We start from the raw sequence: 12,379 nt of genomic DNA on the forward strand, positions 1-12,379 counted from the left end.
AAAAACTGAACAATAAGCAGAAGGCATGTTGCAGATAGCCATTCTCTATTATTTATTCAGCCGGATGATTCCTTAATACAGAAACCGCCTGCTGTAATGAGAGTAGTGTGCGTTTGTTTTATAACCTCTTTACCACCTGTTATTGCGGCTCTCCGCGAGCAATACAAAGTCTCAAGCTCCGCCCCCCTCAGTCATGCACGCGATTGTGATTGGCGCAACATCCACTCTTTTCTTGCGTTTGGAGCTGTATCGTTGCTCGCTGATTGTCTCGGGGAGAAGCTGTTAATTTAACAAGTGGAACACGAATTTGACATGACATTTTAAAGCGTGGACCAAAAAAATATCCCCCCAACAGTAAGTAGTCACGCAGGGTTCATAGCTCTGTACGCGGTTCTCAGCTGACGGCTTTGCTAACATTCTAACGCGGGTTGCTGTTCGTGGCTTGCTAATGTTGAATAGCATGTTAGCCAATTTGAGTTAATTAGCGTAATGCTAGTTTATATTCAGGCTGAACATGGCGTCTTTCATTCTGTGACATTGAAACCGCGTGTCAGCAACAGCTATACTCATGTCAGTGTTATGTAATTCAACGCAGCAGCGCTGCGAGAAACGCTGTTTTTCATCCAGTATTTATGAAGCGCCTCACATCGCCTCACATCTTTCATAGCAGGACGCGACTCGACCACCGGACAGTCTGTTCAGACGAGCCAGACATCATGTTGTGACCACACGGCAGCTCCTCGGCGGGGCTAATGCTAAGCATGTCCGGATCAGCCGTAAATGATTCTGCCCGAAGTAAATTCAACCGCTTCATCAGTTGTTATCCACTGGGATGGAGAAGGGCAGCGTGATTGAAATCGTGTGACGTAATCATTTTTACCATTAGATGTTATATTATGTGTGTGTGAGGTTACAAGAAGAATAATCTAAGAGTTATTGATAATTGAAAAGATTAATTGTTGATTCCCCTGTGATGGATACCATGCCAGGCTTCTCCTCCTGCCTCACCCAGAGAGCCTCCTGCTATCTGTCAGAGTGGGACTGGGGCCTACCAGACGGGGATTAGTGGGTGCCATTTAAACCCAAACATTTGATCGTACCCACTCTATTGTTTTGCTTCTAGAAAATATGTGGCAGTGGAATTGGTAGAGAAATATCTTCAGGTTCAGTCTTAACATGTCTTGGTCTCTAGCTACAGTCTTGTGTTGGACAGTGGCACCAGACTGCAGTGGAGAATCGGGTCTACAGAGAAGATCGTCAGGGCTGATTTTCTCTCCATCCTGGACTTGTACAGGAACAGGGTCAGGAAAAGGGAAGCTAACATCTGTGCAGACCCCACACATCCAGGACACAAACAGTTTACTTTCAAGTCAACGTTACAGAGCGCAGTTTGTTTAAAAAAAAAAAAAAAAGTTCAGTACTGCAACAGTTTCTTCCCTCAGGTTGTCTGATGAACACCCTAGTTCATCAGACTATAAAACCTATGACCATATTTTACACCATTTTAAACAAAACCCATCAAGTGTGCATATTTATTTTAATCTCAAAAGTTTTTATATTTAAAAAAATATATTCTTATATCAGATTTCTCTTTTTTCGCTCTCTTGTGGTCACAGGCATGTGCTTCTTCTGATTTCATTTTGAACATGTTGCTGACACAGGAAGCAGCTAACTTCTGTAACAACATCCACAATGAAGAGTGTTTTAGTCACTGTTACATAGCCATGCCTAGGTGTGTTGTGATCCTCTGATAGAGAAAACATTAAAGTTTTGAATTTTTCTGATTGCCCGTGAGAAATCTGGCTGATTTGTACTTAAGTTCATCTTAAAGTAAAATAACTTGAAGGCTCCATCCGCATCTGTAATTCTGTTGGTAAGATAATTCAAATGTCTATATGTGAAAGACATCGAATCCAAGCAACGTATATTCAGAGAAAATTTTTTTTTTTTTTTTTTTTTTCTTTTTTTTTTGTCCATTTGACAACAGGCTGGATGAGTGGGCCAAGTTTCACCCCGCCTTCTGAAGTGGCAGAGATAAACCGCATCCATTATGAGCTGGAGTACACAGAGGGCATAAGCCAGCGCATGCGAATCCCTGACACCCTCAAGGTGGCGCTGGAGAGCGGATCGGGGGCCGCTCTGCTTCAGCCACCTCTGCCAGTTCACACAACTCTGATGCAGGTTCCTGAAAGAATTGTCGTTGCAGGTAAGACACTGGGTTAGTGTCATTAATAATAAACATTTAAAGTAAAACATAGATGGAGCAGTTCAAGTTGTGGAGCTGTTGCAGACCATGCAGGACAAACGGCTCTAAAACCATCATCAGTGGGATGCTAGAAGTGGTAAAAGAAATGTCTCTTTAATTTCTTTCTTTTTGTTTTTCTTTCAGGTGATGATGAGGAGTCGAGGTTTGTTCAACCAAGAGATTTAGATCTAATTCAGTCGGTTCCATCGGTGGATCTCCTGAACATGAAGGCCCCGCCGCGTGTCCTCACCCTGACAGAACAGCCCCTGGACTCTCTGGAAACTGACCAAGCTGCCAACTCACAGAGTAATCCCAGCCAAACTGTAAGTACAATCATACTCTAGCTTTATGGATTGTAATAAAAACTCGAAAAATTGCTTATTGAGCTTTCAGCGTCTATGCACCAAAATCTGGAACAAACTTCCAGAAAATTGCAAAATGGCTGAAACACTGAGTTCCTTTAAATCTAGACTTAAAACTCAGGTTTTTAGAGTTGCTTTTGAAATCTAAATATGAAACTATCAGTAATCTGATGTGCAAAATGTAATGTGTTCGCTGACTTTGTATTTTTAAGATGTACAGCACTTTGAAATGCCTTGTTGCTTAAAGGCGCTATACAAATAAAATTTGATTGATTCTATTCATAATGTCTGATAGTTCTAGTTTATTGGAAATTTTACATTTCATGTTGAAATCCCAGTAATATCTGGAAGCTTCTCTGGAGAGAGCAGTGCATACAAGCCCAGTCAGTACAGCCAGAGATGGACGTCTGTTGTAGCTGTCAGTTTTGTCACCCTGGTCATTGAAAATCTGAAGTGGAGTGTTACCAAAGAGGGATCCTCAGGATCTGATCTTTAGGCGTTTCCCTTCTGTCACACACCTGACTTGCATGAATGTCTGATAAGTCTTCTGCTTCATGTGGTGGCATGCTGAGACGATCATTAGCAGGAAAGCTGTTGATTTTGGCTATTTAATGATTCAGGATTTTCAATGACAATTGATCACTAAATGTTAGCTTTAATGTGAGCCTGGAATTCATTGATCTCTTTCCGCGTGTTACAGACCAGTTATAACACCCGCTCTCGGAGGGAACGCGGTGCAAGTGAGAACACACCAAGTCGTCATGGCAGCCGTTGTAACAAAGGGGATGTAAAGTAAGAAAACCTGAATCGCTGTTCATCCCCAAAGGTCTTTAAAGTCTATTTTTCATCATTGTTTATTAATCTATAGGTTCTTCCAACCTTCCCCCTGTGCTAGCGTAAGCCCCTCCCCCTCTGGCCCCACTGTCCGCCTCTGTCCTCCCCTCTGTTCTCCAGAAGACGCAAACATCAACCTGTTTACAGCTGCTGGGTTTCTGTCTTACGTTCAGTCAACAACACGCCGTGCTTACCAGCAGGTCCTTGAACTCTTGGACAATAGCCGCCGGAGGTGAGTTTTGTTTGGCTGTTTTCTCATTAATCATTACATTCTTTATGTTTCTCCATATAGATGGCCAGCTCTGATTATTTGAATTGAATGTATTTTCAAACCTTGGCAGCAACAACTTCCATCAACTGTTTGTAATTTTTTGTAAAGGGTATTACATTGTATCTAGTGTAGCGTGATGACTGTTTGTTCAAACAGTTTTTTACATCAATTTGGAGGAATTGGGGATCACTTTTCTTTGCAGAATTGGTTTATATCAACTGCAATGGAAGGTTCTTAAGTTTGAATGTTCTGCATAAGGTCAGGCCACATCATCTTAATCAAATACAAGTCTGGATTTTGACTGAGCTGCTTCATAGATTCATTTTGGTTTAGATTTTTTTTAAAGGTAATCAGAGGTGGACATGCTGGTTTGCTTTGAAACATGCTTCCAATGAAAGCTTGAGCTAAAGGTCAAGAGCTCATAGTCAGACATTGTCCTTCAATAGTTTTTTGCTAGAGAGCAGAATTCACTGTTCCATCACTTAACCTCTAAACCACTCCAGCTGTCATCACTCTATACTAGATATAATGCAATATGCTTTCTAAAACCTTCAGCCTTTTTGGCAATTTCCCCCAAACTCTTGAGGATCATCGATGTTTTTAGGCTTTTGTTTAGTCTTTTTGCTCTGCAGTGGCTCTTGGTCGTGGTCCTCTAATGAATGTGATTTTTAGCTTGCTTTCCTATTGTTGAATCATGACTCCTGAACTTGCTTGAGCCAGGTAAGGACAGCAGAACTTTAAGTGTTCTGGATCCTACAAAATTGCCAAAAAACAAACAAACTGTGGCGATTAATTAATGAAAGCAGTTGGGATACTGGTCTAAAAGAACAAGAAAATTTGTGTTGGAAAAATATCGAATTTCAGAATATTGTTCAGGCTGCTGGTTATGTTATTAATTGAACCAAAGATGTGTTAATTTCCACAGAACCCACTTGGACTTGGCTTTTGATATGAACCCTGACGAATCTGGCTTAGTTGATGCTTCATCGCTGCGGCGTCAGGTAATGAATCCCGTAATCTTAAGCGCTGTCTTTGTCAACGTTGAACTCTTTTTCATTTGAAATGATTAGGTCTGAAACAGGGACTGGATGTGTCGGTGTTTGGGGAGTTTGTTAGGTTCCCTATCACAGCCCAGCAGAGTTAGTGCTCAACATAAAAAAAAAAAAAAAAAAAAAGGTGTGCAAGTAAATATTCACATTCTTGTGCTCACCAGATTGTGAAGCTCAACAGACGTCTGCAGCTGCTGGAGGAAGAAAACAAAGAACGCTCCAAGAGGGAGGTGGTCCTGTACTCGACCACGTTGACATTCTGGCTCATTAACACGTGGATTTGGTTGCGTCGCTAAACCAGGATCCAACCCAAAGCTCCAAAAACACTGGAAGCCAAAGTAAATCCTTGTTCAGTCAGCATAGGTCTCCTCTGGCATTCCACAATAATTAAATAATTAATTTAATTAAAGAAAACCAATGTTTTGTTTGCTTTGTTTTTATTTCAGATTTCAAGATTATCTTTGACTAGGTAACACCTGAACCAATGAAACCAGAAAGTGCTCAAAATGTGGAAAAAGTGAAGAGCTGTAGATGCTTTCTGGATCTGCTCTGTATACTCTGTATAGCACCATTTCTTGCTAGTTATTATCCACAAAATGAAGGCCAGCCATCTTGATTTTTGTGTGTATGTGTGCTGTTGCCACTGTTGTCAAATTTAAAACTAGTTGTCTGAGTTAAAATATTTTTACTGTGGGTATTAATAAATAATCCTGACACCAAACACTGAGACAAAGCTCACGACAAGTCAGCTAAAATGTTCAAATGTTACAAAAAAGGGTGAAATTATAAAATAAAAAATAACAATGGTGTTCAATTGACAACAACAATCACTTTGCAGATATTTGTAGTACTAAATATTCCATTATATAATCTAAAGGAAGTGTCCATAATATCAATTCCCATTGTACACTAATTATTTTTAATCTATTTGCATATTTTGGACAACAGTTTTTACCTTTGTTTGAGCAAAGTGGCCTTTACACAGGTAAGGGAATTTAAAGGCTTGAACAGAAAAAAGAGACTTGTACTAGTAAGAACCAAACTCATCTGTTACTGACACACATATGTTAAACTGAGCAGCAGTTTGAAAAGACTCACAAGGATTTCTTCAGTGACAAAAGTTTTAGGTCTCGGACCCAGGCTGAAATGTAGGTCCCCTGCTGTGGCCATCACTAACCATTTGTAAAGTCTCAAAATATGAATAATTCTGCAGATGCCATAGCCACTTTCCTGCATGTCACATGTTTAGGAGTTTCTCATATGTTTTATATAAACTATCTTTGATGCGGGGGAGGCTTACTATGATCTGTTACATGAAGATTTCACAGAGCTGGAGCTGGGTTTTTGGTTTTGTTTTTTTGTTTCTCAGCTTAAAGCCATTAATCCCATTGTTTTGTTCATCAAAAATTTTGCTGTAAATTCAGGAGCCAATGTGTTCATGCTCAGGTGTAGATGAATACTTGTTTTCGAATGGCATATATTCATCCTTCTTATGTGAACATTACTTACATATGTATTATATATTTAAAGCGATAAAACGTTAGGTTAATATTTGTTTCTAATTTATTCATTTGTGAAATGTCTGTAAATATTATTGCTATAATAAATGCTGGAGGCCCATTTCCTCAAAACCCGTCTGGTTGCTCAGTACTGACCCCTACCGTCCATTTTGGTGAAGTGCCGAGATGAGGAAAACGATGTTGTGTTTAAGTAGGGGAGATTCGTTGGAGATAAAACGCATTTCATCTTACAGTCAACAGCTGTGTTTCTAAACGGATACAAAGTGGATTTACCGTGAGATATACTGAGAACCGGACGCTATTTGTTTCATTTTCCTCCTTTTTTGTTTCAAACCGGAAGTGGAAGAAAAACAAAAGCCCATCTGTGATCAGGAGGATGGGGATCACCAGACTGGCTGATTTAATTCGTTCTGATGCTCCAAATGCAGTGTCTTATAAGGATATCAGTGACTATACAGGTAATACAGGACTGAACGCCGACCAGCTTGATCTGCCTTATCTCTGACAAAGGTTGCTAGCAGCTAACGTTAGCATTCATAAAGTTTCTGAGTTGATTATATAACACTAACCAATCACTTTGGTGCTAATCAGTGAATGATGTCAGTGCTTTCACATGAAGTCAAGTGTTAACTGGTCTCTCCATAGTAAATACTGTAAGCTTAAACTGTTACCATAAGTGGAAAAGAACCTTCTAGTTAAATATCTCTAAGATCTAATTATTTATTAAGAAATTTACAAATTATGTAAATAACAGCCATGTGCTGCTGAGAAAATGCATTAATATTTTACTGATCATCATGAAGTCTAAGCAGCTGTAGCTAAATGTGTGCCATACATGAAATACATTCATCAATAATATTTTTATTATTCTTATGTTATTCTGGGTAGGAATAAAATATATTATTCTGCAGAGAACAGTCATGTATAAATCCACAAATATGCATAAATTGTATCAGTTCACTCACAGATACAATGGTTTATGGAACACCTGTAAGCAACAATAACTTTAGGTAATTATGATTTCACTCACATGCAGGGGCGCAGCTAAGTACTTTCTGAGGCGTATGCAGAGAAATGATCTCAACTTGTCAGATTCAAAAAGAAAATATCAAATATCTTGTGACTCATTAATTTACCTAATGAAATCTTTTGAAACCGATTATTTTTGTCCTGACATCAAGGAAATATCTGTTCAGTTTGTCCTTTGGGAATCTATGTCAGTGGCAGGAGACAGTAAGTGAAGAACTCTTGTGTAGTTTTATGATCATTGTGCTGCCACTGTATTCCACCGCAGGGAAAGTCATCGCCTTGGATACCTCAGTGGTTCTGAGCCAGTTTCGAGCAGCAACACCCTCTTTGAGGTGAGAGACCTTCGAAAAATACCTATCAGAAAAAAATACAAACATCTGTACTGTTAAAAAAAAAAAAGTCCAACAATTCATATATAAATGCCAAAATAGCTTCTCTTCCATGTTGATGATGTTGGGTTTCTTCTCCACAGTCCTCTGACTGGACTCTTTTTCCGCACGCTGACCTTCCTGGAACACGACATAAAGCCGGTCTTTGTATTTGATGGAAAACCTCCCGTGGAAAAGACACCTGTTGTAAGAAACATTTACAGCCTTCGTGTTTTGAATTGTTTTTGGGGAGCATTTTGAGTTTGAGAGCATGTGTGAGGGGCCAAAGACCATTTCCTGTTTTGCTCAAATCAGCAGTTTAACTGGTCTGCTATAGAAACGGCAAATTGACTGATTCCAGATTTTAAAAAATCCCTCTCGCTGATTGAGACTTGCTTTTCTGCAGCTGGAGAGGCGAGCAGCAGCAGCTGGTTGGAGCTCCCCCAAAAGAACAGGAGAAGGTCCACATGCACAAAGAGTGTAAAAGGATCTTTCATTAACATATTTAAATGTTTCCAAATTCTGATGTCATTGAATCATTCTTTTATACAGCATCAGCCCAGACTAAGGATTCCATTGAGCTACTGAAACGTATGGGTGTGCCTGTCATCCAGGTACAACTTGTTTCAGATTCCACCCTCATGCATTTTTAAAAATAATTTTTTTCATACTTCATGCACAGGATTCTGCCTTTCAGGCTGCAGGGGACGCAGAAGCGCAGTGTGCCCGGCTGGTGAGAGACGGGATTGTGGATGCAGTGGCCTCCGAGGACATGGACACACTGCCCTTTGGAGCCAACATTCTCATTCGTCAGTTGAATGCTAAGAAGGACAGGTATGAATTGTTGAAACTGCAGTGTGTAACTTTTATAAAAATTTTACTTTTTCATATTTGTCAAATCTGTCACTATGTTGTAACAGTAAAGTAAGAGACAAATAATCTGAAAAAATCGATCTCCTCCTCCACCTCCTTAAGCTGCTATTGCCGTTTGAAGAAATGCACCAACTCAAACAACCAATCAGAGCCAGGAGGAGGATCCTAGCGCTGTCGGTCATGCTTGTGTACAGGATGATAAATGTGCTAATGGAGGGGTAACAGTTTACTGCTACAGGAAAATTGTTTATCCACCTTCATTGCTAACTACCCTTGGCATTGTCAACAGGCTATGATAGCTGCAGCATGGCAGAGAGCAAGGAGAGGAAGGACAGGGGAGCCTGAGTAGGGCCACACATATTGTGATTGTCAGCCAGAAGACCCGCCTCCTGGCTCTGATTGGCTGTTTCTAATTAGCACTGAGAGAAGGTGGAGGAGCCTGATTTTTTTTCTCAGATTATCGAGATGTGTAGTCTTATCTGATTTTGATTTTATACTCATGTTCCCAGTGAAGTTGTGGAATACTCTTTACCCAAGCTGCTGGAAAAACTGCAGATTACTCATGAGGAGGTAAGAGCAAAACATTAATGAATCTTCAGCATAAGTTTCTGTTATTGGAATTGTTTAAAGCATGTGTGTCAAACTCAAGGCCCGCAGGCCAAATCCAGTCCGCCATAAAGTTAATATGTGGCCCAGAGGCACACTGACATAGAACACTGGGAATAGCTGTTGTATGTTTAAATAATATTTTATCCATCAAATGAAAGCAGTTTTCAGTAGAAGAAGATTAGGTTCACAGGGGGAAAAAAATCTGAATTCTTTTCTTAGAATTTTGACTTTTTTTTCTTAGAATTTGCAAGATTTATTCTCACTTTAATCTTCTAAGATCAAACACCAGGATTCTCAGAAAAGAACATCAAAATTGTGAGGGAAAAGGTGAAAATGTTGACATTTTCCTCAGAATTAGGACGTTTGATCTCAAAAGATTAAAGCCAGAATTTTTTTTTCAGTGCTTACAATCTTCTGCTGAAGTTTTCATATGTAAACTGCCAAATTACATGAATGTGAAATGTTTGTTAATGGGTTTTATCAAAACGTTTTACCACAACTGGCCCCTTGTGGACGTTCATAATCTTGACATAGCCTAAAAAAAAATCAGTCTGACATCCTGGATTAAAGTTGTTTTTTTTTTTTTGATGAATCATCACTTTTTTCCTGTCTTATTTTGCAAAATGCCTTTTAGCTTGTTGACCTTTGCATCCTGCTGGGCTGTGACTACTGCGACAAGATCCCCGGTTTAGGTCCGAAGAGAGCTCTGACTCTCATCCAGAAACATCGCACTATTGAGAATGTGGTGTTGCACATCAACAGAGAGGTAATCTTTAGTTTTGATCTACTTCTCACGATACAGAAATTCTTCAAAAAAAAAAAAAAAAAAAAAAAAAAAAATATATATATATATATATATATATATATATAATATAGTCAAATACTTCCAGACCTATCCTGTACCTGTTTTATGGAAATATGAAGAGGCCAGGAAGATTTTCTTGGACGAAACACAAACTCCAGCTCCTGACTTGGTGTGGAGTGAGCTGGACGAAGAAGCCGTGGTGGACTTCCTGTGTCACACCAAACATGTCAGGTACAGATTCATACAGCCTGTGTTTCTGTTTACGTGGACCTGGACTGATGTGGAGTTGAAGGATTTGTTCCATTTGTTCCCGTGTGCGTTTCTAGGGAGGAGAGGATCCGTCATCGCATGAAGACGTTTCATGAACATCGAGAAAATAGGCGAGAGGAGAGGAGAAAGGAGAAGGCGGCGGGATGTATGAGACAGACGCGCATGGACAACTTCTTCAGAGTTACCAGAAAGAGAGGACAGGTGAGGAGAGCAAAAGGGGAAAATACACAAACGTGGATTTTAGAAAACAGAAATCTTCAACACTTCATCATTGATACGTTTCAACTTAGTCATCCCCAAATATGATTGCAAATGTGTTTGTAGTTTTTAATTGTTTTGATAATTTACTGAAGAATTAAAGAATTTTATTCGATGCAGTGTTTTTTTCTTTCAGCAAAAAAACAAAACAAAACATGCCATTTATCCAGAGAGTAAATATTTACAATATCTTTCTTATCATTTTTCATAACATCTCAAGGCATTTATTCTGACATGCTGGATATCAGCTTCTAATGGTCAGAGGTGTTCCTGAAAGGGTGGCCGGGGGGGCCATGGCCCTCTCAGAAAATGTATGTTAAATTCGATAAACAAATACATAACAATTAGTATACATGAGTTTGGAGTTTACCGCAGTTTGCTGGCTTTTTGTTTAACCACTGCTTTTTGAGAGCAAAGCACGGTTATTAGTGTTTCAAGACGCTGCTCAAGAATGATGTTTTTGATTCCATTCTTTATGGCATTATGCTTGGACGGAAGTGCGAGGAAGAAGTCCACTCCCTTGGAAGATGAGCAACCATATAAATGTATTAGGACGCTTCACAGTTGACACACTTTTTATTTGTTGCACAAACTATTATCCAGATGTCCTAGACAATTAGGATTATTTGTCCGAGAAAATCACTTTGCACCAATCCTCTGCTCTCCATCTGCCCACTGCATAATTTCAGTCAGTCTTTGTTGTTTTTCCTGGACAGAAGAGACTTCTTTGCTTCCCTTCTTGTTACAAAGCCCGACCGCAAAAGTCTTTGTCTTATTGTGTGTTCAGATGCATTCACATCCTTAGAGCAGAGCTGCTATGTTTTTTTCAATGTTTAAATCTGTTATTTTCACATCTAAACATTTTTCCTCTCTTTTTTTCCTCCACAGACAGTGGAATCACTTTCCTCATTAGGTGACAACAAAAAGAAACCTAGATCATAATAAGTCCACCTCTATTTTATAGTTGTTCCTAGATTGGAACAATTATATATGAAAAAAAAACAACAAAAAAAACATTTCAACCTGAAGATTATGCTCCGAGATAAATATTCCATACAAAAATAATCAGGAGGCATTTTCTTAATATAACAGATTATTATCCCAATCCAACAGTTCTGATAGTATAATTCAATCAGCTGCTGATTGATAAATAATGTGAAGCTTAAAAGTGATTTAATTGCCAGAGAGCCTATTTTTGATACAATTAAAAGAAACCCAACTGGAAATCATGAAAGCATACTGACCACAACCCCGGATCTGGAACATCACAGACTCCGACAGTACAGTACTGTGGCCGTGTACGACCAGCGGTGTTCAGAAAACAACACGATTCCATTTGATTTCTTGGTCCATGCAGCAGTTTCCTGCAGAGCCAGTGAGACGAGCAGAGCAGGAGGTGTGCGGCCATGAAAGAGAACAGAGTGACCACTGTCAGGGAGGCCAAAACCAGGGACAGGCGACGTCTCTTCTCTGGATATTCAATGAGCACCTGCTGTGTAACAGGAGCCAAGACAGACACCGAAGGCTTGAATTTTAAACCGTGTACGTTGTTGCGTTAATTTCAGAAAGAGAAAGTGAGATCGCTAAGTTCACATAGTAACATAAATATTATCAAGGAAAAAAGTGTAAATCCTCATATTTTTGTTATCATCTTTTGATGTCTTTATAAGTAATTATTTTTCTTTCACAATTAAAATGACATTGAGTTGTATTTGGTCATGTGGTGTTTTTGTGACTTAATGTGAATTGTTTTAATTGCTCTTTTGTGGGACCATTTACTACAGCGAACCAAAAGTTTTTGTTAAATATATAATGTGCCAGTTTATTAAATACACAAATATCAAAAATATTTAAATCATGTCAAGAGTAAGAGATATATGTTTTTT

The 12,379-nt window shown here is 39.2% G+C and overlaps 2 protein-coding genes across 6 annotated transcripts; both read left to right on the forward strand.

Moving 5' to 3' along the window:
* The first annotated feature begins 195 nt into the window (after nt 1–195).
* LOC129362118 (mitochondrial fission factor homolog A-like) lies at nt 196–6,376 on the forward strand. Of its 3 annotated transcripts, none has more exons than XM_055033466.1 (9): nt 196–354; nt 668–795; nt 1,988–2,206; nt 2,390–2,568; nt 3,308–3,399; nt 3,476–3,673; nt 4,638–4,713; nt 4,926–5,099; nt 5,208–6,376. In XM_055033466.1, the coding sequence occupies exons 2-8, from the start codon at nt 753–755 to the stop codon at nt 5,055–5,057; spliced, it is 939 nt and encodes a 312-aa protein (XP_054889441.1). In that variant the 5' UTR covers nt 196–354; nt 668–752; the 3' UTR covers nt 5,058–5,099; nt 5,208–6,376. The 3 variants fall into 3 exon arrangements, with proteins under 3 accessions (XP_054889441.1, XP_054889443.1, XP_054889444.1); XM_055033468.1 differs by having other exon boundaries at nt 3,503–3,673; XM_055033469.1 differs by lacking the exon at nt 668–795 and having other exon boundaries at nt 198–354; nt 5,208–6,373.
* A 59-nt stretch (nt 6,377–6,435) lies between these two features.
* Nucleotides 6,436–12,358, forward strand: zgc:110269 (probable flap endonuclease 1 homolog). 3 transcript variants are annotated; one of them, XM_055033463.1, is made up of 11 exons: nt 6,436–6,739; nt 7,576–7,642; nt 7,783–7,885; nt 8,085–8,139; nt 8,231–8,292; nt 8,361–8,512; nt 9,061–9,121; nt 9,795–9,926; nt 10,051–10,196; nt 10,292–10,436; nt 11,382–12,358. In XM_055033463.1, exons 1-11 carry the CDS (start codon nt 6,658–6,660, stop codon nt 11,433–11,435), a joined length of 1,059 nt encoding a protein of 352 aa, XP_054889438.1. In that variant the 5' UTR covers nt 6,436–6,657; the 3' UTR covers nt 11,436–12,358. The 3 variants fall into 3 exon arrangements, with proteins under 3 accessions (XP_054889438.1, XP_054889439.1, XP_054889440.1); XM_055033464.1 differs by having other exon boundaries at nt 6,437–6,739; nt 8,376–8,512; XM_055033465.1 differs by lacking the exon at nt 6,436–6,739 and having other exon boundaries at nt 8,085–8,158.
* Nucleotides 12,359–12,379: the final 21 nt, after the last annotated feature.

Source organism: Poeciliopsis prolifica, unplaced genomic scaffold (genome assembly GCF_027474105.1).
Source record: "Poeciliopsis prolifica strain line A6 unplaced genomic scaffold, Auburn_PproV2 SCAFFOLD008, whole genome shotgun sequence".
Lineage (NCBI taxonomy): Eukaryota > Metazoa > Chordata > Actinopteri > Cyprinodontiformes > Poeciliidae > Poeciliopsis > Poeciliopsis prolifica.

What these genes read in the sequence shown, in the direction of transcription:
- LOC129362118 (XM_055033466.1), top strand. Translation starts at nt 753, where the DNA reads ATGCTAAGCATGTCCGGATCAGCCGTAAATGATTCTGCCCGAA. An exon ending in CGTAAATGATTCTGCCCGAA is followed by an intron (nt 796 to 1,987) that starts GTAAATTCAACC and finishes ATTTGACAACAG; the next exon opens with GCTGGATGAGTGGGCCAAGT. An exon ending in AGAGTAATCCCAGCCAAACT is followed by an intron (nt 2,569 to 3,307) that starts GTAAGTACAATC and finishes CGCGTGTTACAG; the next exon opens with ACCAGTTATAACACCCGCTC.
- zgc:110269 (XM_055033463.1), top strand. Translation starts at nt 6,658, where the DNA reads ATGGGGATCACCAGACTGGCTGATTTAATTCGTTCTGATGCTCCAAAT. An exon ending in CCGTGGAAAAGACACCTGTT is followed by an intron (nt 7,886 to 8,084) that starts GTAAGAAACATT and finishes GCTTTTCTGCAG; the next exon opens with CTGGAGAGGCGAGCAGCAGC. An exon ending in TGCAGATTACTCATGAGGAG is followed by an intron (nt 9,122 to 9,794) that starts GTAAGAGCAAAA and finishes AATGCCTTTTAG; the next exon opens with CTTGTTGACCTTTGCATCCT.